The sequence below is a fragment of the Vombatus ursinus genome, unplaced genomic scaffold (assembly GCF_900497805.2).
Source record: "Vombatus ursinus unplaced genomic scaffold, bare-nosed wombat genome assembly UNPS02014808.1, whole genome shotgun sequence".
Classification (NCBI taxonomy): Eukaryota; Metazoa; Chordata; class Mammalia; order Diprotodontia; family Vombatidae; genus Vombatus; species Vombatus ursinus.
This window is the reverse complement of record NW_020954586.1, coordinates 161,626-185,721: the sequence shown is the minus strand read 5'-3', so window position 1 is coordinate 185,721 and position 24,096 is coordinate 161,626. Positions and strand designations below refer to the sequence as shown.

Here is a 24,096-nt window from a genome sequence, read left to right as displayed (position 1 = left end):
AACTCTGGAAAGGTAGGAGGGAGCTAGGTTATGAAAGGGCTTTGAAATAACAGAATTCCATGTGCATCTACATTACTCTCTTCAAAGAAATTCCACCTTTTGTCCTTCCTGGAACTGTTTTCCTTTGTTTCTTCAAAATTTCATTCTTGAGTTTAACCCATCATTTTTGGGCTAACTTCCTTTGAAGTATTTTAGTCCATGGCACCTATCTATCTCTCCTCTGAATCCTTTGAAATCTGCCCTCCAAAAATCTAGGGCACCTATCTGGATTTCTTATTCTTCTGGATCACAAATTCTATGATGGAGGGGTCACTTTTACACAAGGTTCCCATCATTTCTACAACAGAAGCCAACTCCTCTCAGATAGTGAAAATTAGATCCAGAATAGAATGTCACTGTATTGATTCCTCTGTCTTTTAAAAGATGAAATTAGTAGAAGGAGAGCTCCAGGCAATGTTTAGTAACTGAAGTTTCTCCATCACTACTATGTTGTGTCTCTCTCAAGCCTCTGATTTGGTCCTAACTGTTCTTGTTTTTGTCCAGTCCTTTCAATCATGTCTGACTCTTTCTGACTCCATTTAGGGCTTTCTTGGCAAAGTTAGTAGAATGTTTTACCATTTCCTTCTCCAGCTCATTTTATGGAAAAGTAATCTGAGGCAAACAGGGCTAAGTTACTTGTCCAGGGTCATTCAGACATTAAGTACCTGAGTACAGCTTTGAACTCAGGTCTTCTTGTCTCCAGGTTCTGTGCTATATCTACTGCACCACCTAGTGGTCCCCCAAACTTTGTATTCCAAAGTCTTCATCTATTTCCTCTTGTCATCTTTAACGGGTTATTCTCTCACTCCTTCTAGGTCTTCTGGGTTTCTGAATTGACTTCCACCTTCAAAGGCTGGGATCACCACATTCTTCAAGTTTCTGCCCACTGGATTTTCTTGGCCCTCTCTGGAATCTTAGGACAGAATTTTAGGGACTTTTGACCCCCTGAGTGTCCTGGTCTGAGTGCCACCACATCCCTCTAATCCAGATCAAGTGCATGCTACTTTCTCAAATACTGGAAAAGTAAGAGAGAATACCTCAGAAAGGTTGCCTCACTTTAAAAAAAAACTGCTTGGTTCGTGACACCAAGGTGATCTCTTACTCTTTCTTAGCCCTTTCCTTCTACCTTCTATCCTCTGTGGTGCCTAAATACACAGAAGAGCAGAAGAAAAAAATGTGGCTTCACATAGTGGAAGCCATAAGTAGAACAATAATAGTAACTTGTATGCCAATTGCATTTTCTAATGAGTTGAGAAACGTTTGACATCTGGGAGCCTCTGACCAGCTTGGTGAGGTTGCATAGTTGGCACCTTGAGAGAGTCATTCAATGAGCTCCTCCTCCATGAAATGTGTATGTGACCACTGGTGCCTTACTTACCCTGCCCAGGGAACCCAAAATGATAGACTGAGACTCAAAAGGTCAGACTCCCATTCAGGAGCACCATTGCTGTTTCTCTATTATATGAAAGTGAGCTTTGAGAACTGCCCAACCAGTTTTTGCCCTTTCTTCCTCTTCAGAGCTTCCTGTGCCTCACTTCTTTCTCCAAAGTGTAGTATGCATGTGAGGAAGGAGCTCCCACCTTACCCCCATATAAAGGGCATTTGATGATGACTTGCAGCGGAAGCACTTGTCAAAGGTAGACATGTCTTTACATGGTCTAGGAGAGAAGTTCATGGGCCATGTTCCTGAAGCCAAACTCTTGTGATGAGCAAGAGGGATTTAGAATTCACTTTGTGTGATGCCACTGGAATCCAACCTTCTTTCTAGGAAGGGAGACTTCCTGAGTAGCATCAATTTCCATGTAGCCTTGAATGTATTAATGAATGAAATAAAGAATGCAGAAGCATTTATTAAGACCATTATGTAGTAATAGCAATATTAAAAAGACAAACAACTCTGAAAGTCTTAGAAACTCTTGAGTAACACAACGACCAACCATAATTCCTGAGAACTCAATGAATATGCTGCCCATCATCGGATAAAGAGGTATAAAACTCAGGGTAAAGAATTAGACATTTTTGTAGCTGGCTAATGTAGGAATTTATTTTGCTTAACTACGCATGTTTGTAATTGTAGTTTTTTTTTTTTCTTGTCTTCTTATTTGGGAGCAATATGGTGAAGTGGGAGGGAGACAATGTTGATCTCAAAATAAAATAAAATTTCATTTGAAAATGGAAAGAGTAACATGTGTCAGGAACTCTGCAAAGTGTCAGGTATTCAAACATTAAATTGAAGGCAGTCCTCATCCTCAAGGTGCTTACATCATCATAGGGGAGAGAGTACATATAGGTGAATCCCATAAAGAAATGTGATTTTCTCAAGGAAGCTACAGATATGGTGACTGGCATCATAGGGTAATTGATTGTTATGTCATTTCCAGGAATGCTAGAGTGCTAATGTTGATAAGATTGCTGTTCCTCAACTAAAGGTTGAGAGAGAGTCAAGGGGAGAAGGGAACACACAAAGAAGTATGTTATGATGATGGCTGGGATGGGCTGGGCTTGATGTACTGGACCTGATTTGAGCTCATCCTGATGCTCATTCCTGCACCCATCAGTAGCCCAGGGCCCATAGGTAGAGTTAGAGTTGGAACACAATGTCTGAGGTTTAGGTTGGATTCGTCATCATCATCATCATTATCATCATATTCTTCTTCTTCTTTGTCTTCTCACTATTCCACAGATGAGGATTCTAAGTGTCACAGAGCTTAAGGGAGCTGCCTGTGGTCACACAGGTAGTAAGTGACAAAGTTGGGTATTGCACCAAAGTCTTCCTGTCTCCAATTCTATGTTTTCAATCAGAGTTCAGTGGTCTTGCTGCTACCAAGAATGAAAGAGACTGGTAAAATTCTTTAATGCCTTCAATGTGACTTCTTCCTCCCTAGAAAATGCCAGATGATCCTTAGAGGTACCCAAAGGGCTTGTAGATGACATTCTCTCTGGCAGCCCCTCATCAGCCATGACACCCTCAGAGCAGCCTTTCTCAACTTGCTGTTCCACAGAATCAGGACCATTGAGTGACCAAATGGATAGAGCAACATGATTGACCTACCCAACATGGAAGTTAGCTTATTATTATCCTTTGAGTTGCCCCAGTAGCTGACTAAGAAACTCATGTAGTACAACAAAAAGAGAATCAGGAAGGAAAACACAGCTTTCATGGCTCGAGCATGTGCTTCTGTGCTAGGGTCTCTGGGACCTGTGGCATTGAGCTGCATCTGTCGAGTATGCCTCCACAGGGAGAAAGCAAATAAGGAGAAGGAGATTGTAGACAGAATAAAAGGAATAAGATTCAAAAGGCCAAAGAGAATCTGGAACATGAGGAATATGTTTTTGCTCTCTTGGACTTCCTGGGACACATTTCTCTCCTTTCCTCTATTAAAGAGGCTGCCATAGTAATGATACGTTTTCTCCATCATGGGAAAGGTTATGGAAAAATAGATAATCAAGGGACCCATAAGAAGCATGACAACCATCCTGTCAATTCTCCATTTCATCCAGAGGAAGAAGGGATTAGAGAAGTTGGTGATCTTCAGGAAGTAGAAGATGCTGAGAAGAGTGGTAAACCAAATATTTGAACCATGAGACAGTGCCAAGAGGATATCAATCATTCTTACTTGGTTGGGTACATTAATAGAGGTAACAATTAAATAGCTATCCCATACTGTTGTACATAACAGTCCAATTCTGGAGATTGCCAAACTGAGCAGGATGACATCACATGGTGGCAATTTCTTGCTCTTGACCCAGTCAATGCAATTCACCAGAACTATGAATCCATTTAACAGAATGCCCAATAGGAATTCACCACTTGCCAGAGCTATAAAGATTTTCTCCTCACTACTAAGCATGGCAGCAGAAAGGAGATCACTTAGGTAATTACCAATATTTTTAATACTTTTGATGCTACTGCTGTTGGATTAATTTCCAGGAAAATGAGTGTGGAATAATATGTCCTTCTGATACTAGGTGATGCAGTAATTTTCTTCTCGGTCTTTAATTAAGTTTGTGCCTTAGGCAAGAAAATGGCTATTTCACTGTTAGACTGTCTTCATTAAAATATATTTGTGCCTTCCCAACAGCTCAATTAAATCTGCCCAGCCAAGACACACTCTCTCTGTGGCATTTCTATTTCCTCTGGAAAAGTGATCATAGAAAGGATTACAGTCCTATGTTAAGATGCAAATAGGAAGAGGTCATCTTTCAATATTTTTTTCCTCGTGTCTCAGCCTATTTTGTTTCCAAACACATGAGCTGTGTATGATGAACCTCACCCAATGATGTATATCATGGGGAATGTAATAAAGCCCTAAATATAGAGATCATGCTTCATCTTCATCATTTTCCACCATACTGACTATTGATGTTACCACCAATTGTTTATAAAATCAAACTCACACTTGGTTTTTCTGGTAAGTCATATTCAGCTTTGAAAATTATAAATGAATTGCATTTTAATGGGCCACCAATCTGAGTAGTTCATACTCAAAAGAAACACCTTTCTTTCAGTTTTCATGGTAACTGAGATAAAGCAGGACCCCATGTCTATTCTCCTATAAAGACATAGACTTAGCATCAGGCAGGAAAGCAGAAAATAATTGTGAACCACTACCTTTTTGTTGAGTTCTGTGCACAATTATTGTATAAAGATGATAATAACATTTATCTAGTGTCTTGTTTTCCAAAGTACTTTTTTTGTAATAACCTTTGGAGGTGTGGATTCAAGGGCTATTTTCCCTCTCTTTAGAGATAAAAGAACAGGTTTAGAGAGGTGAAATGATATATCCAGGAATCACAGAATCAAGAATCTGAACTTGGATTTTGACCCAGGTATATGTTGATGGACAGCCAACTAGTAGAATTCATCACCTACTTACAAACCAACTGATTTATTATAAATATAATATTAGACACCATTTCCTTACTCAACTTTTCACTTCCTAAACCCATAGGTGGGTTTGGATGCTTGGCAGTTGAATTCAGGAAAGGACCTCATTTTCCCATATCTTATCTTCCCAGATAATTGCAAAATTCTCCAAAGACAATTTAAATGGAAATGGTTTAATTTTCTGGCCTGGCACTGGTAAACTGTCCAAGTTTCACAGGCATACAATGAAGTCAGTACAATGGCTTTGTGCTTGCTCCCAAGCTTTTTTTTTTTTTCAGCCAAAGACAAGGTTTACCAGAACATCAATTGAGAGTGGTGAGATTTAAAGAATCCACCATATTGACCAGACTCTTAAGGAATCTAAGCATTTGTATGGCTAATGCAAGCAGGCCAGATCTTAGGAATCTGAGCACCTTAATGGAGGCCAGATGGACCTTATATACAGAAAGACTGTGGGATTGATCCAGGAGTGTCCAAGTAGTCTGGGGTGACTGGAGAAGGAGTCTAAAGAGGATCTGAATGGGAGTGGTCAGTAAATTACCATGACTGTGACGTAACAGAATTCCAGGGATCTGGACCAAGTGGCCAAGGGAGAAAAGAGCCTATATAGGATTAAGAGTGGGAAGTGGCAGGGGGCCATAGGGAGGTAAGACAATGGAAGTCTAGTTTAGGTTAAGGGTAACAGAGAATTGGGAGATTGTGCATAGGTGATAATGAAAGGCTAGTTGATAGGATTGTAGACTCAGGTGAACACCAGAGATTTGGCCATGTGGGAAAATGCAGGGCTTTTCCTTTTTTGGAGTCCAGATCCCAAAGACATGGTCTTTTCCTTTTAGAGGTTCAGATACCATCCCCATAATTTCTCCCTCAAACAAATGGGTCCCAAATTCTTTTTGAGTAAGGGGTGAACGTCTTGGCTTCTGAAACTGCTTCCTGCTGGCAAGGGGCATAGAATTGTCCCTGCCTCGAGGGAAATGTATTATTACTATGGCAGCCTCTTTAATAGAGGAAAGGAGAGAAACGTGTCTCCAAAGAGGAGGTTGACTGGAACCAAGCACAGGCTGAATCCAGGAGATGATGGAGGGACATTGACTGGTACCCACTCTTTGCTACCAATTTTTGGTGCATGGCCTATAGTCTGGAAGACATAAGTCTGACATAAAAGACTTCAGGGCCCAGATACAGGAAGAAGTAAAAGTGTAAGAGCCTCATTAAAATCATTTACACTTGACCTGCGGGATTATCTGATCATGTTACTTTTTCAAAAGTTTAAGTAACACTTTTGCGGGTAGAAGTTTTCCACCCCAGGTTCAATAGTTACACAAATGAATTTGCCGAGAAACTGACTTTCACTTCAATTATCACTGAAATTTTCCTCCCCAAACCAAACTGAAGATATTTCTTACTTCATTTCAGTTGTTTGGGGGTATTGCGTGACTGCACATTCAGATCAAAACAGCAAAATCTCACACACTTGTATTGTGCTTATATCTTTTGCTGCCTATTTGCTTTGGCTATAGAAATTTGCCAACCATGCAGTACCAAATCCACCTTATAGCCAGACTCAGGAATAGCCAAGTGAGTAGTATTCCTTTTCAAAGGAACATAATGGGGAAACTGGACCCAGAGTGTCTCATCTTGGACTGAGGCTAAAACTGTCCTATAAGTTTTTCCCAATACTGACTTCCCACCAGTATCACATGCTCTCTGAGTAGCTTGTGGCATTTATCTCAAATGGTAGATTATTGATTATTGATTTATTATTATGAGCCATCAGACAACTCACAATCCTTGAAGGAAGATCCAGGGATGTAGAGGGAAGGGAGTAAGGAAGCCTCATGGAACCAAAAAAGCACCTGCAGTTGTCCCAATTCCCTAGAACCAAGATAACTGACAGAATTTGGCATATGCTTCTGGATAGGGCATCCATCCTTGTCCTCTGTGTGGTGGAAGGTGTACCCAGGTCCATGACCTTGACCAAACCAGTGGACCAAAAGCCTGACAGGGTCAGGATGAGTTTGAGACAACCTTGTAACTACACCCAAAAAGCACTTCCAAGCCTTCCTAGGTGCTTGGAAAGTGACCCCAACTGCAGGGCAAGAAAGAGAGAGGAAGCTTACATACCTTCCAATCTTTGCTGGAGAAGAGCTTGGGGTTAGGCAGCTTCCCTGTATAGGCCACCAAAATGTTGAGGTTTAGAGGTCTAGGGGTCCTAGGACCCCAAAATTACAACATGTTAGTCCTGCCCATATGAATTCCACACAAGTCTTCTTTCAGCCAAAGACAAGGTTTTTTAAAGATCAGTCATATTGGCCAGACTCTTAAGGAATCTAAGCATTTGTATTGCTAATGCAAGAGGGCCTGACCTTAAGAATCTAAGCCACTCCCAAGCTTTTTAGCATGATGTTTTCAGTGATGTTGTCAGACACCTTCAACAAGGGTAAAAATGGCATCAAGGTCTGCTAATGCACTGTTTATTTATAAAGTAAATTATTCAACTTAAAAAGGCTACGAGCCAAGACTAAAGTGATGAGAGAATTGGTACAAGATTTTTTGTTTGCAGATAATTGTGAATTCCATACAGCTTCTGAAGCTGAAATGCAATAGAATATGGATTGATTCTCTTACACTTGTGCTAATTTTGCCCTGACATGTAACATCAAGAAAACAGATTACCCACCAATTCTCACTGTACCATCCAAATATCTCTAAATGTTTACATGAATAAAATAAAAAAAAAGGAGATTAATGAATTGGGTATACAACTAAAAAAAAAACTAGAAAAAGAACAAATTAAAAATCCTCAATTAAACATTAAATTAGAAATACTAAAAACCAAAAGAGAAATTAATAAAATTGAAATTAAGAAAACTATTGAGCTAATAAATAAAACTAGGAGCTGGTTTTATGAAAAAAAAAACACAATAAAATAGATAAACCTTTGGTTAATTTAAAAAGAAAGAAAAAGCCAAATTAGCAGTATCAAGAATGAAAAGGGTGAATCGACCACCAAGGAAAAGGTAATTAAAACAATAATTAGGAACTATTTTGCCCAACTGTGTACCAATATATATTTACAAAAATGTAAATTGCCCAGATTAACAGAAGAGGAAATAAAATAGTTAAATAACCCCATCTCAGAAAAAGAAATTGAACAAGCCATTGATGAACTCTCTAGGAAAAAATCTCCAGGGCTAAATGGATTTACAACCAATTTTATCAAACATTTAAAGAACAATAAATTCCAATACTATATAGAGTATTTTGGAAAACTGGTGAAGAAGGATTCTTACAAAATTCTTTTTATGATACAAATATAGTGCTGATGCCTAAACTGGGAAGAGTCCAAAGAGAGAAAGAAAATCATAGAACAATTTCCCTAATGAATATAGATGCAAAAATTTTAAATAAAATATTAGCAAATAGATTATAACAACTTATCACAAGAATAATACACTATGACCATGTAGGATTTATACCAGGAATGCAGGGCTGGTTCAATATTAGGAAAACTATCAGCATAATCGATCATATCAACAACAAAACTAACAGAAACCACATGATCATCTCAATACAAGCAGAAAAAGCTTTTGACAAAATGCCACATGTATTCTTATTAAAAATGCTGGAGAGCATAGGGATGAATGGAGTCTTCCTTAAAATAGTAAATAACAGCTACCTAAAACCTTCAGCAAGCATCAAATATAATGGGGACAAGCTAGAAGCATTTCTGATAAGATCAGGGGTAAAACAAGGATGTCCATTATCACCCCTGTTATTCAATATCGTACTGGAAACGTTAGCTTTAGCAGTAAGAGAAGAAAAAGAAATTGAAGGTATTAGAATAGCCAAAGAAGAAACAAAGCTATCACTCTTTGCAGATGATTTGATGATATACTTAGAGAATCCTAGAGAAACAAGGAAAAAAAATACTTGAAATAATAAACAATTTCAGCAAAGTTGCAGGCTATAAAATAAACCCACATAAATCATCAGTATTTCTACACATTACCAACAAAGCCCAACAGCAAGAGATAGAAAGAGAAATTCTATTTAAACTTACTGTAGACATTATAAAATATTTAGGAGTCTACCTCCTGAAACAAACCCAGGAACTATATGAACACAATTACAAAACACCCTTCACACAAATAAATCAGATATAAATAATTGGAAAAACATCAGTTGCTCAAGGGTAGGCTGAGTTACTATAATAAAAATGACAGTTCTCCCTAAGCTAATTTACTTATTCAGTGCCATACCAATCAAACTACTAAAAATTATTTTATAAACTTAGAAAAAATAATAGCAAGATTCATTTAGAATAACAAAAGGTCCAGAATATCAAGGAAACTAATGAAAAGAAAGGCAGAGGAAGGGGGCCTAGCCATTCCAGATCTTAAATTGTATTATAAAGCAGCAATCATCAAAATTGCTTGGTACTGGCTAAGAGATAGAGTGGTGGACCAGTGGAATAGGTTAAGTATGCAAGACACAGTAGTCAATGACTATAGTAATCTATTATTTGATAAACCCAAAGACCACAGCTTCTGGGATAAGAACTCAGTCTTTGAAAAAAAAACTGCTGAGAAAACTGGAAAAGAGAATGCCAGAAAGTGGGCATAGATCAAAATCTCACACCATATACCAAAATAAAGTCAAAATGGGTTCATGACTTAGATATAAAGGCTGATACTGTAAGCAAACTGGGAGAGCAGGAATAGTTCACCTATCAGATTTACGGAGAACAGAAGAATTCATGACCAAACAGGAAATAGACAACGTTATGAAATGCAAAATGGAAAACTTTGATTATATTAAATTGAAAAGTTTTTGTACAAACAAAGCCAGTGCAAAGAAGATTAAAAGGAAATAGAAAATTGGGAAAGAATTTTTACAACCAGTGACTCTGGTTGTAATAATGGACTCATTTCTAAAATATATAGAAAATTAAGTCAAATTTATAAAAATACAAGCCATTCTCCAATTGATAAATGGTCAAAGGATATGAATAGGCAGTTCTCAGATGAATAAATTAAAGCTTTCTATAGTTATATGAAAAAATGCTCTAAATCACTATTGATTAGACAAATGTAAATCAAAACAACTCTAAGGTACCACATCACACCTATCAGATTGGCCAATATGATAAAACAGGAAAATGATAAATGTTGGAGAAGATGTGGGAAAATTGGAACACTAATGCATTGTTGGTGGAGTTGTGAAATGATCCAACCATTTCAGAAAGAAATTTGGAACTATGCCCAAAGAACTATAAAAATATGCATAACCTTTGACCCAGCAAAAGCACTCCTAGGGCTATATCCCAAAGAAATCATCCAAATGGGAAAAGGACCCACATGTACAAAAATCTTTATAGCAGCTCCTTTTGTGGTGGCAAAGACTTGGAAATTGAGAGGATGCTCATCAATTGGTGAATGGCTGAACAAGTTGTGGTGTATGAATGTAACATAATATTATTATGCTATAAGAAATGATGAACAGACTGATTTCAGAAAAACCTGGAAATACTTGCTGTGATGCTGAGTGAAATGAACACGCCCAGGATAATGTTGTACACAGTAACAGTCACATTGTGTGATGTCTAATATTTATAGACTTTAATTTTTCCCAGCAGTACAAGGATCTAAGATCTCATGATGGAAAATACTATCCACATCCAAAGAAAGAACTATGGAATTTGAATGCAGATCGAAGTATACTATTTGCTATTTTTTTCTTCAGTTGTGTTTAGTTTCTTCTTTCTGGAGGTTCCTCCTATTGGTTCTAATTCTTACTTATAACATCACTAATGTGAGAATATGTTTAATAGGAATGTATACGTATTGTCTAGATCAGATTGTGCGCCATCTTGAGGAGGGAAGTGGAGAGACAAGGGGAGAAAAAATTAAAGCTCAAAAGCTTATGGAAGCGATTGTTGTTAAAGCAAAATAAATTAATAAAAAAAAAATACAACCAGAAGAAGACAACAAAGTCAAAGCTCCTACATCTAAAGTCTCCAGGAAAAATGTGATTTAGTCCCAGGCCATGGAAGAGCTCAAAAAGGATTTTGAGAAGCGAGTAAGAGAAGTAGAGGAAAAACTGAGAGTGATGCAAGAAAATCATGAAAAACAAGTCAACACCTTGCTGAAAGAGGCCCACAAAAATACTGAACAAATTAACACCTTAAAAGTAGACTAATCCAAATGGCAAATGAGATCCAAAAAGTCAATGAGGAGAAGAATGTCTTCAAAAGCAGAATTGGCAAAATGGAAAAGGAAGTCCAAAAGCTCACTGAAGAAAATAATTCCTTAAAAATTAGAATACAGGAAATGGAAGCTAGTGACTTTATGAGAAATCAAGACATTATAAAAAATCATAATAATGAAAAAAAATAGAAGACAATGTGAAATATCTCACTGGAAAAACAAATGACCTGGAAAATAGATCCAGGAGAGAGAATTTAAAATTATCGGGCTACCTGAAAGTTATGATCAATAAAAGATACTAGCCATCATCTTTCAAGAAATTATCAAGGAAAACTGCCCTGATATTCTAGAACCAGAGGGTAAAATAGAAATAGAAAGAATCCACCAATCACCTCTTGAAAGAGATGCCCAAAGTAAAACTCCTAGATATATTATAACCAAATCCCCGAGTTCCCAGGTCAAGGAGAAAATATTGCAAGCAACAAGAAAGAAAAAAAAAATCAAGTATTGTGGAAACACAATCAGGATTACACAAGATTTAGCAGCTTCTACTTTAAGGGATCACAGGGCTTGGAATATCATATTCCAGAGCTCAAAGGAAACAGGTTTACAGCCAAGAATCACTTACTCACAAAACTGAATATAATCCTTCAGGGGAAAAAATGGACATTCAGTGAAATAGAAGACTTTCAAACATTCTTGATGAAAAGACCACAGCTAAATAGAAAATTTGACTTTCAAATACAAGACTGAAGAGAAACATGAAGAGGTAAACAGGAAAGAGAAATCATAAAGGACTTACTAAAGTTGAACTGTTTACATTCTTACATGGAAAGATAATATTTGTAACTCATGAGACCTTTGTCAGTATTAGGGTAGTTGGAGGGAAATATATATATATACACACACATACACAGAGGACACAGGGTGAATTGAGGATGAAGGAATGATATCTAAAAAAGAAAATTAAGAGATGAGAGGATTATACTGGGAGAAGGAAAAAGGGAGAGATAGAATGGGACAAATTATGTCACATAAAATAGACAAGAAAAAGCTTTTACAGTGGAAGGGAAGTTAGGGAAGGTGAGAGAGAATGAGTGAATCTTGCTCTCTTTGGATTTGGCTTAAGGAGGAAATAACATACACACTTATATGTGGATGGAAATTGAGTATGGGATAAGGGGGGGATGGTAGAATGGAGGGCATATTGGGGGAGGGGGAAGTCAGAAGTAAACACTTTTGAGGAGGGACAGGATCAAAGGAGAGAATACAGTAAATGGGGGGTGGAATAGGATGAAAGGAAATATAGTTAGTTTTTCACAACATGACTATTATGGAATTGTTTTGCATGACTACACATGAATAACCTGTATCAAGTTGCTTGCCTTCTCAATGAGCATGGGAGGGGAAGGAGGAAGGGATAGAATTTGGAACCCAAAGTTTTAAAAACAAATGTTAAAAATTGTTTTTACATGCCACTGGGAAATATGATATATAGGCAATGAGGTATAGAAATCTATCCTGACCTACAGGAAAACAAAAGAGGAAGGGGATAAGAGAAGGGGGGGAGGTGATAGCAGGGAGGACAGATTAGGGGAAGAGGTATTAAGAATGCACACTGTCTTGGGGTGAGGGGAAGGGAGAAATGGGGAGAAAATTTGGAATTCAAAATCTTGTGGAAGTGAATGTTGAAAACTAAAATAAATTAATTAAAAGAAAAGAAAAACAAAACAAAATAAAAACCTTTCTGGGTCTTCTCATTTGTTGTTGTCCAGTCATTTCCAGTCATGTCTGATTTTCTATGACCCCATTTGGGGTTTTCCTGGAAAAGATGCTGGAAAGGTTTGCTATTTCCTTCTCCAGCTCATTTTACAGATAAGGAAAAGGAGGAAAACTGAGTGATGTGACTTGCCCAGTGTCACACATTTAGTTAAGTGTCTGAAGCCAGATTTCAACTCAGGTCTTCCGGACTCCAGGTCTGTTGATCTATCCATTGCGCCATCCAGCTGCTCCTGGACAACTCCCAATCTAGGCATTAAAGTTCAAACCCTTTATTCTAGCATTCAGTATTTTTTGTTTCCTGGGCTTGACCTTCCTCTTTTCAACTTTCCTCTTACCTTCCTCCATGCCCTACAAAACTCTACACTAGGTACGATAATGTATTCTGCACTCCTCAAATAAATCTTGTAATTCCCTTCCTCTGAGTCTTTGTTTACAAGATTCTACCAGCTTTACCTACCCTTCCCTTTATTTCCATCTGTCAAAATCTGACCTATCTTTCAAGGCCCCTGCCAAATGCCATTGCCCTAATTATAAGAAAGTATTTGGGTTTTAAAAATAAATTATTTTTTACAATCATTTTTATCTCTTCTTTGCACTGCCCCCATTGAACAATCAAAATAAAACCTTTCTAGTAATTATCTATTGTCCAGCAAAATAAATTCTTCCTTTGAAGGACCAAAAATGTCTGCATTTGGAATCCATAATCTCTCTAACAGGAGGCGAGTAGTTTGTTTCAACTTTGGCCATCAGGACCTGTGATTGACCATTGTCATCACTGGAGTTCTAAAGCCTTCCTTTGTTTTTATTTGTTATTTTGTTAATATTTTTAAACTCTTCTCCTTGCTCTGTTCACTTCATTCTCCAACAATTCTTGCAAGTCTTCCTAAGGCTGAAAACATCACTTTCATAATTTCTTATGGTACAATAATATCCATTACATTCATACGCCCTATTTTGTTAAGCCATTCCCTAGTGTGTAGGCACCCCCTCAGTTGCTGGTTTCTTTCTAGTCCAAAAAATAGCTGTTATAAATATTTTAATACTTATACATCTTTTGTTTTTCTTTCTCTTTGATCTCTTTGGATTACAGACCCACTAATGGTATGGCTGGGACAAGAGGTACTCAGGTTTAGAAACTTTTTGGTCATAGATGCAAATTGCTTTCTAGAATGGCTGGAATAATTTCTATCAGTAATGTATTAATGTACCTATTTCCCTACACCTACTGCAACTTTAGAGCATCTAGGTGGCACAATGGATAGAATACCAGGCCTGGAGTCAGGAAGATTCATCTTAATGAGTCCAAATCAGGCCTCAGACACTTAGTAGCTAAGTGACCCTGGACAAATCACTTAACCTTGTTTGCCTCAGTTTCCTTATCTTTCAACTGATCTGGAGAAGGAAATGACAAACCACTCTGCACTAAGAAAACCCCAAATGGGGTCATGAAGAGTCTGAAATAATTGAGAAACAACTGCAACAATTGTGATGTTCCTTTTTTTTTCATGTTTATTCAAACATATGTTGAGTGTCTAGTACGAAGTAGACACTCATGAGTGTCTGATTCCTGCTCAGAGGGTAGATTTTCTTGATCTGTGCTCTCCCATCACTATTCCTCTACCTCTCTTGTGTCAGAACCCATCATGATGAAGATGTGGCTGCTGGCAATGAAGGCATAAAAGCTTCATTCCTGTATTTCATTTTCCTTCATTCCCTTCATTGTAGATTGTGGCCAGAATCTGTGTTGCGTGGATACAAATTAGTCTGAGGAAGAACAGGCAAACCATGGAAAGATAATCTGTCACTCTTTTGCATCTTCTGATTCAAATGCCTTGAGCTCTGAGCCTCAGGTCTCTACCTTTGTTTGATTGGTGACCCTGGAATTTTGAGAAGTTAATAAATCCACAAAGGAAAGCGTTCTTAGCCCAGCTTAACTCCCACGCTAACACAGAACCACAGAATTCCATAGATGTAAGGGATCTCAACAGCCTTTTCATTTAATCCATATCCCCCAAAGAATCCCAGTTCAAGTTACCTGTCAGTTAGGTCATCTATCCAGTATCAGTTTGGAGACAGCCAAGCAGTCAGCACCCATCTCCTCTCCAAGCAGCCCCACTTTCATTGTTAGGGCCCAACATGAATCCAGTACTGGCTTCTTTACATCTCCCCCTATCGCTCTGAGTGGTTCTGCCTTTTCTCTGGCCTCAGTTATCCTTGACATTCACCCCAATTCCATGCAAAGGTCTTATGTCTCCTTTGATCCTCCTTTCTCTACCAATGTGGTTTACAAAAACAAACAAACTTTTTGTGGTGCTTAAGTTCCCTCACCAACATCTGCTTGTTCATTCTGCGCTTCAGTATTCCCTACATATTTTTGATCTGACTGTGTCATATTCATATTGCATCTGGTATCTGGACTTGCTTCCATGTCTTGTACATTTCTTTTTAAATTTCAATAATAAATAAACACTTATTAAACAGTTATGTACCAGAGACTGTGTTAAGCACTGGGAATGGCAAAAGATCATTCTTGTCCTCAAGTAGTTACAACCTACCAGGGAGATAATATGCAAAAACTATATATATACAAAGTAAACTATGTAACGTAAATTAAAAACTATTAAGAGAGAGAATACAGTGGAATTAAGAAACATAAGGAAGACTTCCCATAGAAGGTGGGATTTTAGAAGGTGGGATTAAAGAAACCAGTGGTGTTAAACAGTCAGACTGGAGGAGGGAGAATGTTCCAGGCATGGGGTACAGCCAGAGAAAATACCCAAAGTGAGAGATGGAAGGTCCTGTTCATGGAAAAGCCAGGAGGCCAGTGTCATTGGATTGAGAAGCCCTTTTTGAAGAATAAGTTGTAAGACTGGAAAGTTAGCCTGGAACTAGGTTCTGAAGTGACTTTAAAATAGTAGAATTCTATGTGCATCTACATCATTCTTTTCAAAGAAATCTCATCTTTCCTTCCTGTAACTATTTCCCTTTATTTTTTCAAAATATGATTCTTGAGCATCACCCATCACTTTTGGGTTAACTTCCCTAGAAGTGCTTTAGTCAATGGGCTCTATCTCTCTTTCCTCTGAACGCCCAAATTTATGGTGCCTATCATGATATGCCAAGATTTCTTATTCTTCTGGATCCCAAATTATATGATGTAGGGGTCACTTCTAAACAAGGTTCCCATTATTTCTATAATATAAATCAATTGCCCTCTGTTCCAGAATAGAATGCGACTTTATTGGTTTGTCTGTCTTTTAAAGGATGAAATTAGTAGAAGGAGAGCTCCGGGCAAAGTTTGGTAATTGAAGTTTCTCCATCACCACTCTGTTGTGCCTCTCTCAAACCTGTGATTTGTATCCGAATTGTTGTTTTTGTTCTGTCCTTTCAATACTCTTTCTAACCACATTTATGGTTTTCTTTTTTTTAATTAATTTATTTTGAATTATCAACAATCACTTCCATAACTTTTGAATTTTAAATTTTTCTCCCCTTCCCTCTTCACCTCCCTCCCCAAAACGGCTTGCAATCTGATATAGACTATACATATACATTCCTATTAAACATATTTTCACATTAGTGATGTTGTAAGTTAGAATTAGAACAAATAGGAGGAACCACCAGAAAGAGGAAAAAATCATAACAGAAGGAAAAAAATAGCAAATAATATGCTTCCATCTGCATTCAAACTCCATAGCTCTTTCTTTGTATGTGGATAGCGTTTTCCATCATGAGGCTATTGGAGATGTCTTAGATCCTTGTATTGCTGAGAAGGGTTACGTCTATCAATATTAGTCACACGATGTGGCTGTTACTGTGTACAACATTCTCCTGGCTTCTATTCATTTCACTCAGCATCAGAGCATACAAGTTTTCCAGGTTTTTCTGAAGTCAGCCTGTTCATCCTTTCTTATAGCACAATAGTATTCCATTACATTCATATACTAAAACTTGTTCAGCCATTCACCAATTGATGGGCATCCTCTCAATTTCCAAGTCTTTGCCACCACAAAAAGAGCTGCTATAAATATTTTTGTACATGTGGGTCCTTTTCCCATTTGGATGATCTCTTTGGGATATAGCCTTAGAAGTGCTATTGCTGGGTCAAAGGCTATGCATATTTTTATAGCACTTTGGGCATAATTTCAAATTGCTTTCCAAAGTGGCTGGATCATTTCACAACTCCACCAACAATGCATTAGTGTCCCAATTTTCCCACATCTCCAACATTTATCATTTTCCTGTCTTGTGTCATGCTGGCCAATCTGATAGGTGTGATATGGTACCTCAGAGTTGTTTTGATTTGAATTTGTCTAATCAATAGTGATTTAGAGCATTTTTTCATATGACTATAGATGGCTTTAATTTCTTCATCTGAGAACTGCCTGTTCATATCCTTTGACCATTTATCAATTGGAGAATGACTTGTATTCTTATAAATTTGACTTAATTCTCTCTATATTTTAGAAATTAGTCCATTATCAGAGTCACTGGTTGTAAAAATTCTTTCCCAATTTTCTACCTTCCTTCTAATCTTAGTTGCATTGGCTTCGTTTGTACAAAAACTTTTCAATTTAATGTAACCAAAGTTATCCATTTTGCATTTTGCAATGTTCTCTATCTCCTGTTTGGTCATGAATTCTTCTGTTTTCCACAAATCTGATAGGTAAACTATTCCTGCTCTCCCAGTTTGCTTACAGTGTCAGCCTTTATATCTAAGTTATGAACCTATTTTGACTTTACTTTGGTATATGGTATGAGATTTTGATCTATGCCCACTTTCTGCCATACTCTTTTTCAGTTTTCCCAGCAGTTTTTTTCAAAGAGTGATTTCTTATCCCAGAAGCTATGGTCTTTGGGTTTATCAAATAATAGATTACTACAGTCATTGACTACTGTGTCTTGCATACTTAACCTATTCCACTGGTCCACCACTCTGTTTCTTAGCCACTACCAAGCAGTTTTGATAATTGCTGCCTTATAATACAATTTAAGATCTGGAATGGCTAGGCCCCCTTCCCCTGCCTTTCTTTTAATTAGTTCCCTTGATATTCTGAACCTTTTGTTATTCCAAATGAATCTTATTATTTTTTCTAACACAAATAATTTTTGGTAGTTTGATTGGTATGGCACTGAATAAGTAAATTAGCTTAGGTAGACTTGTCATTTTTATTATATTAACTCAGCCTACCCATGAGCAACTGATGTTTTTCCAGTTATTTAGATCTGACTTTACTGGTGTGAAAAGTGTTTTGTAATTGTGTTCATATAGTTCCTGGGTTTGTTTCATGAGGTAGACTCCTAAATATTTTATAATATAATGTCTACAGTAACTTTAAATGGTTATTTCTTCCTGTAACTTCTTTAACTTCTCCTCTAAGAATTTAGATGACATAGTACTTGGTGCATATGTTTAGTAATGATACTACTTCATTGTCTATGGTGCCTTTTAGCAGGATATAGTTTCCTTCCTTATCTCTTTTAATAAAATGTATTTTGCTTTTGCTTTATCTGAGATCATCATTGCTACTTGTGCTTTTTTTTTACTTCAGCTGAAGCATAATATATTTTACTCCAGCCTTTTACTTTTATGTTGTGTGTTTTCCCTCCATTTCAAATGTGTTTCCTGTAAACATTTTGTAAAATCATGGTTTTCAATCCATTCTGCTATCCACTTTCATTTTATGGGATGAACTCATTCACATTCACAGTTATGATTACTATCTGTGTCTTTCTCTCCATCTTATCTCCCATTGTGTATGCTTTTCTTTCTCCTTTCTCTCTTTCCCTCCTCACTAGTGTTTTGCTTTTGACCACCACCTCCCTCAGTCTCTACTCCCTCAGTCCCCACTCCCTTCTATTAGTTCCTCCCTTTTCTTCCCTTTTACCCTTACTACCTCTTCCCTCCCTTCTACCCCCCCTCCCTCTTCTTTCTTTTTTTTCCCTCCTATTGCTTATAGGGTAAGTTAGATTTCTATACCTAACTGATTATGTTATTCCGTCCTTGAGCCAAATGTGATTAGAATAAGGTTCAAACAAAGCTTGTCTACCTCCTTTCTTTCCTTATACTATAATAGGTTTTTGTGCCTTTTCTTGTAATATAGTTTACCATTGTGTGCTTCCTCCTTTCCTTTTCTCCCATCTACTTACTTAGATCCATTTAAACCACTTAATTGGAATTTTTTTTCTCATTACATCAAAGTCAACTTATACCCACCCCCTCTGTCTATGTATACCCCCTTTAAAATGGTGTAATAATAATACAGTTTTCAAGAGGTACAAGTATCATTTTCTTTTCTGGGGATATAAACAGTTTGCCATTATTAGTAACATGTTATTTTTTCTGTCCTGTTTACCTTTTAACGTCTTTCTTGAGTCTTGTATTTGAAGATCAAATTTTCTCTTGAATTTTTTTTTTATATCAGGAATATTTGGAAGTCCCCTATTTCATTGAATGTACATCTCCTCCCCTAAGAGATTATGCTCATTTTTCCTGGGTAGTTTTTCTGTGGTTGTAATCCAAGCTCCTTTGCCTTACTGAATATCATATCCCATGCCCTCTGATCTTTTAATGTAGAAGCTGCAAGGCCCTGCATAATCCTGACTGTGGTTCCATGGTATTTAAAGTATTTCTTTCTGGCTGCTTGCAGTATTCTCTCTTTGACCTGGTAGTTTTGGAATTTGACTACCATATTCCTTGGTGTTTTCAATTTAGAATCTCTTTCAGGAGATGATTGGTGGATTCTTTCTATGCCTATTTTACCCTCTGGTTCTAGGACCTCAGGGCAATTTTCTTTGACCATTTCTTCAAAGATGCTTCCCAGGCTCTTTTTTTTTCATCTTGTTTTTCAGGTAAACCAATAATTTTTAAATTGTCTCTCCTAGATCCATTTTCCAGGACAATTGTTTTATCAATGAGGTATTTTACATTTTCATCTATTTTTTTCATTCTTTTGTTTCTGTTTGACTGATTTTCATTCTCTCATAGAGTCATTAGCTTCCGCTTGCCAATTCTAATTTTTAATGAATTGTTTTCTTCTATTAGATTTTATACCTCCTTTTCCATTTGGCCCATTTTATTTTCTAAGGCGTTCTTCTCCTCGGTGAGTTTTTGTGCCTCCTTTTCTGTTTGGTCAATTTTGCTTTTTAAGGACTTGTTTTTTCAGTGCACTTTTTTTCCCATTTGACCAATTATATTTTTTTAAGGATTTGTTTTTTATAGTTAATTTTTGTCCTTCCTTTTCCAAGTTAGTGACTCTTTCTTGCATATCTCACATTTCTTTTCACATTTTTTCTTCTACCTCTCTTATTTGACTTTGAAAATCCTTCTTGAACTCTTCCAAGAAAGCTTTTTTGCCTTGAGATCAGCTCATATTCCTTTTTGAAGTTTTGCATTGGGTTTGTTGGTAATGTCCTCTCCTGGATTTCTTTCTTGATTGTCACTGTCCCCATAATAAGAATCTATGGTCATGGTATGTTTCTTTTTGCTCATGGTGTTTGCTTATTTCCTGACATTTAAAAAGAATTGAGTTCTCCTGCTGGGGAGCAGGGGGCACTGAGCCAAGCTTCTTGTGCTGTGAGCCTGGAGCCTGATCACTGGCTTTGTGTGCTGGGGCCTCAGATGCTGGCAGTTGGAGGCTGGAGGGTTCTTGGAGCTTACCTGGTGTTAGACTAGAATCAGCAACACTGGAGCACTAGGGGTAGGGATGGGGAGTCTGGCCCCTGGAGGATGCCTGCTCACCCAGGCCTTTCACTCCTTTCTTTGGCTCCTTGCAGGTAGATATTTCCTGGCTGCAGGATGTTTCTCTGCCTGGAGCTTTTTCGCTGAGGCACCGGGAACCATGGCTGCCGGAGAATGCTGTGGTCACATGGTGGTTTATTGAGTCAGTTTTCACTGGTTACCTTTTCCTGTTCTGAGGCACTTGGGGTCCTGATGTTGGTATTTACCTGCTCCAGCACCCGGGGTTCAGGATCTCCCCCTGGCATGCTGAGATGGGGCTTTCCACCCGCTTGCTGGAATGCCTCCCATTTTGTATTGCTCTCCCTCACCCAGAGCAAGAAGGGTTTTTCTAGTTAATCTCCCCAACCCACCTGGGCTACAAGACTACTAAACCATGTCTTTCTGCTGGTTCAGTTGCTTTAAGGTTTTCCCTGGGGATGATATTCACTAAGCTTTCAGAAGTTAATAAGGGAGGGTGAGAGCAACTTATTTCTTACTCCCAAGGTGGAATTTTAGAAGGTGGGATTAAAGAAAGTAAGGAAGGTGAGTAATCAGAGGAGAGGAGGGAGAGTGTTCCAGGCATGGGGGAGAGCTAGAGAAAATGCCCAGAGGTGAGAGATAGAAAGTCTTTTTCATGGAAAAGCCAGAAGGCCAAAGCTATTGGATTGAAAATTCCTTTTTGAAGAATGAGTTGTAAGGCTGAAGGTAGGAGGGGTAGATTATGAAAGGGCTTTGAAATAGGAGAATTCCCTGTACGTCCACATCATTTTTTCCCCAAATAAATCCCTTTTAAACTCCTTTCTGGAACTATTTCCCTTTGTTTCTTCAAAATTTCGTTCTTGAGAATCACCCGTCCCTCCTAGGCTCACTTCCTTTGAAGTATTTTAGTCCATGGGATCTATCTATTTTTCCTCTGTACCCTTTGAAATCTGCCCTCCAAAAATCTAGTGTGCCCATCATAATACACCCAGATTTTTTGTTCTTCTCTATCATAAACTCTATGCTGGAGGAGTCACTTAATCACAAAGTTCCCATCATTTCTACTCCAGAAGTCAATTCCTCTCTGTTGGCGAGAATCATATCCAGAATAGCATGTCACTATATTGGTCCTCGGTCTTGTGAAAGATGAAATTAGCAGAAGGAGAGCTTCAGAAAGCATTTATTAAGTGAAGTTTCTCCATTACTACTCTGTTGTGCCTCTCTCAAGCCTGTGATTTGCATTCCAATTGTTGTGGTTTTTGTTTAGTTCTTTCTATCCTGTCTGATTCTAACTGACCCCATTTAGAGTTTTCTTGGCAAAGACACTAAGGTGTTTTGCCATTGCCTTCTCCAGTTCATTTTGCAGTTAAGAAAATTAGGTAAATGGGGCTAAGTTTCTTGCCCAGGGTCATACAGCCAGTATCTGAAGCCCATATTTGGACTCAGGTCTTCCTGACTGCACACTCAGTGCTCTGTCTACTGCACTACTTAGGTGTACCCCAAACTGTTGTATTCCAAACTCTTCATCTATTTCATCTTTCTGTCTTTTCCCTTTCACCTTTCACTAAGTGTTCTCTGACTTCCTGTAGGCCTTTCACGTTTTTGAACTGCCTTCTGCCTTCCAGGGTTAGGATCATCATGTTCTTTGAGTTTCTGAGCACTGGATTTTCATGACCCTTTAGGGAATCTCAGGACAGAATTCTAGGAACATTTAAGCACCCCCAGTGTCCTGCTCTGAGTGCTACCAGGTCCCTCTGGTCAAGGTCAAGTGCTTGCTGCTGTCTCAAACACTGGAAGAGGAAGAGACAGTGAGAGTTCTCAAGAGACTGTGTTGCCTCACTTTTCAAAAACTGCTTAGTTCATGATACTTGAGTGACCTCTCACTCTACATTAGCCTAAATATAGAGAAGAGCAGTGGAAAAAGGGTCTTCCTTCTAGACAGTGGAAGCCACAAGAAAAACAATAATAGTAACTTGTATGCCAATTGCACTTCCTAAAGAGTTGAAAAATGCTTGACATCTGGGAGATTCTGACTAGCTTGGGAAGTGTTCCAATTAACTAGATGAGGTTACATAGTTGGGCCTTCAGAGCCATCAGATGAGCCCTTCTGCAATGAAATGTGCATATGATCACTGGTGCCTTACTGACCACATCCAGGGAGCTCAAGATGATAGGCTGAGACTCAAGGGGTCAGACTCCCATTCAGGAGCATCATTTCTACTTCTATATTACATGAAAGTGAGCTTTGAGAACTCCTCACCCATTTTTTGCCCCCTCTCCCTCTTCTGAACTTCCTCTGCCTCATTTCTTTTCTCCAGAGTGTAACATGAATGTGAGCCAGAAAATTTCGACCTTATCCCCATATAAGGGGCAGTTGATGTTGATTTGCGCAGAAGTACATGTCAGAGGCAGATATGCCTTCAGATAGTCTGGGAGAGAAGTACATGGGCCATGTTCCAGAACCCAAACTCTTGTGATGAGCGGGAGGGATTTGGAATTCACTCAGTTTGATGCCACTGGAATCCAACCTCCCTTCTAGGGAAGGGAGACTTCCTGAGTAGCGTCAACCCCAAAGTTTCCTTGAACATATTAACAAATGAAAGAAAGAATGCAGAGACATTTATTCAGATCATTATTTAATAATGGCACTATTAAAAAGACAAATAACTCTGAAAGACTTAGAAACTTTGAGCAACTCAATGACCAGACACAATTCCTGAGGACTCAGTGAATATGCTGCCTGCCATCTGTTTTTTTTAATAATTTTTTTTTTATTTTTAGGCAATTGGAATTAAGTGACTTGCCCAGGGTCACACAGCTAGTAAGTGTCAAATGTTTGGTCTGAGGCCAAATTTGAACTCAGTTCTTCCTGACTTCAGGGCCAGTGCTCCATTATCCACTGTACCACCTCTCTGCTCCCTACCATCTGTTAAAGAAGTGAAAGAATCAAGACAAAGAATTGAACAGGGGGACTGAGCCAAGATGGCAGAGTAAAAGCAGTGACTTGCTTGTACTCTCCCCCAAAGCTTTCCAAATACCTGTAAAAAATGGCTCTAAACAAATTCTAGAGCTGCAAAACCCACAGAAAGACAGAGTGTAACAAATTTCCAGCCCAAGACAACCTGGAAGGTCAGCAGGGCTGGGAGAAGAGAGCAGTTCAGTTTGGGCCATGTAGGCTGCACAGGCAAAGACCAGGCCTCAGGGAGCCTGGAACAGTCCTCAGGGGATTGAATCAAGGGGAACTGTGGTGGTTTCCAGACTTCTTAACCCACAAACACCAAAGACAACTTGGGAAAGGTGTGTCTGACCATGGTGAGAGAGGAGCGAATGGAAGCTAATGATCTGATGACAAATCAAGAAATTATAAAATAAAACTGAAAGAATCAAAAAATAGCAAACTGTGTGAAATATCTCATTGGAAAAACAACTGGCCTGGAAAACAGATCCAGGAGAGATAATTTTAAAATTAACAGGCTACC

The 24,096-nt window shown here is 38.2% G+C and overlaps 1 protein-coding gene across 1 annotated transcript; it reads right to left on the bottom strand.

The window, feature by feature from the left end:
• Nucleotides 1-2,900: 2,900 nt before the first annotated feature.
• LOC114052596 (taste receptor type 2 member 7-like) lies at nt 2,901-3,890 on the bottom strand. The gene has a single exon (XM_027875270.1). The coding sequence runs from the start codon at nt 3,888-3,890 to the stop codon at nt 2,901-2,903; it is 990 nt and encodes a 329-aa protein (XP_027731071.1).
• Nucleotides 3,891-24,096: the final 20,206 nt, after the last annotated feature.

Excerpts from the sequence above, each read along its gene's own strand:
- LOC114052596 (XM_027875270.1), bottom strand. The coding sequence starts at position 3,890 with ATGCTTAGTAGTGAGGAGAAAATCTTTATAGCTCTGGCAAGTGGTGAA.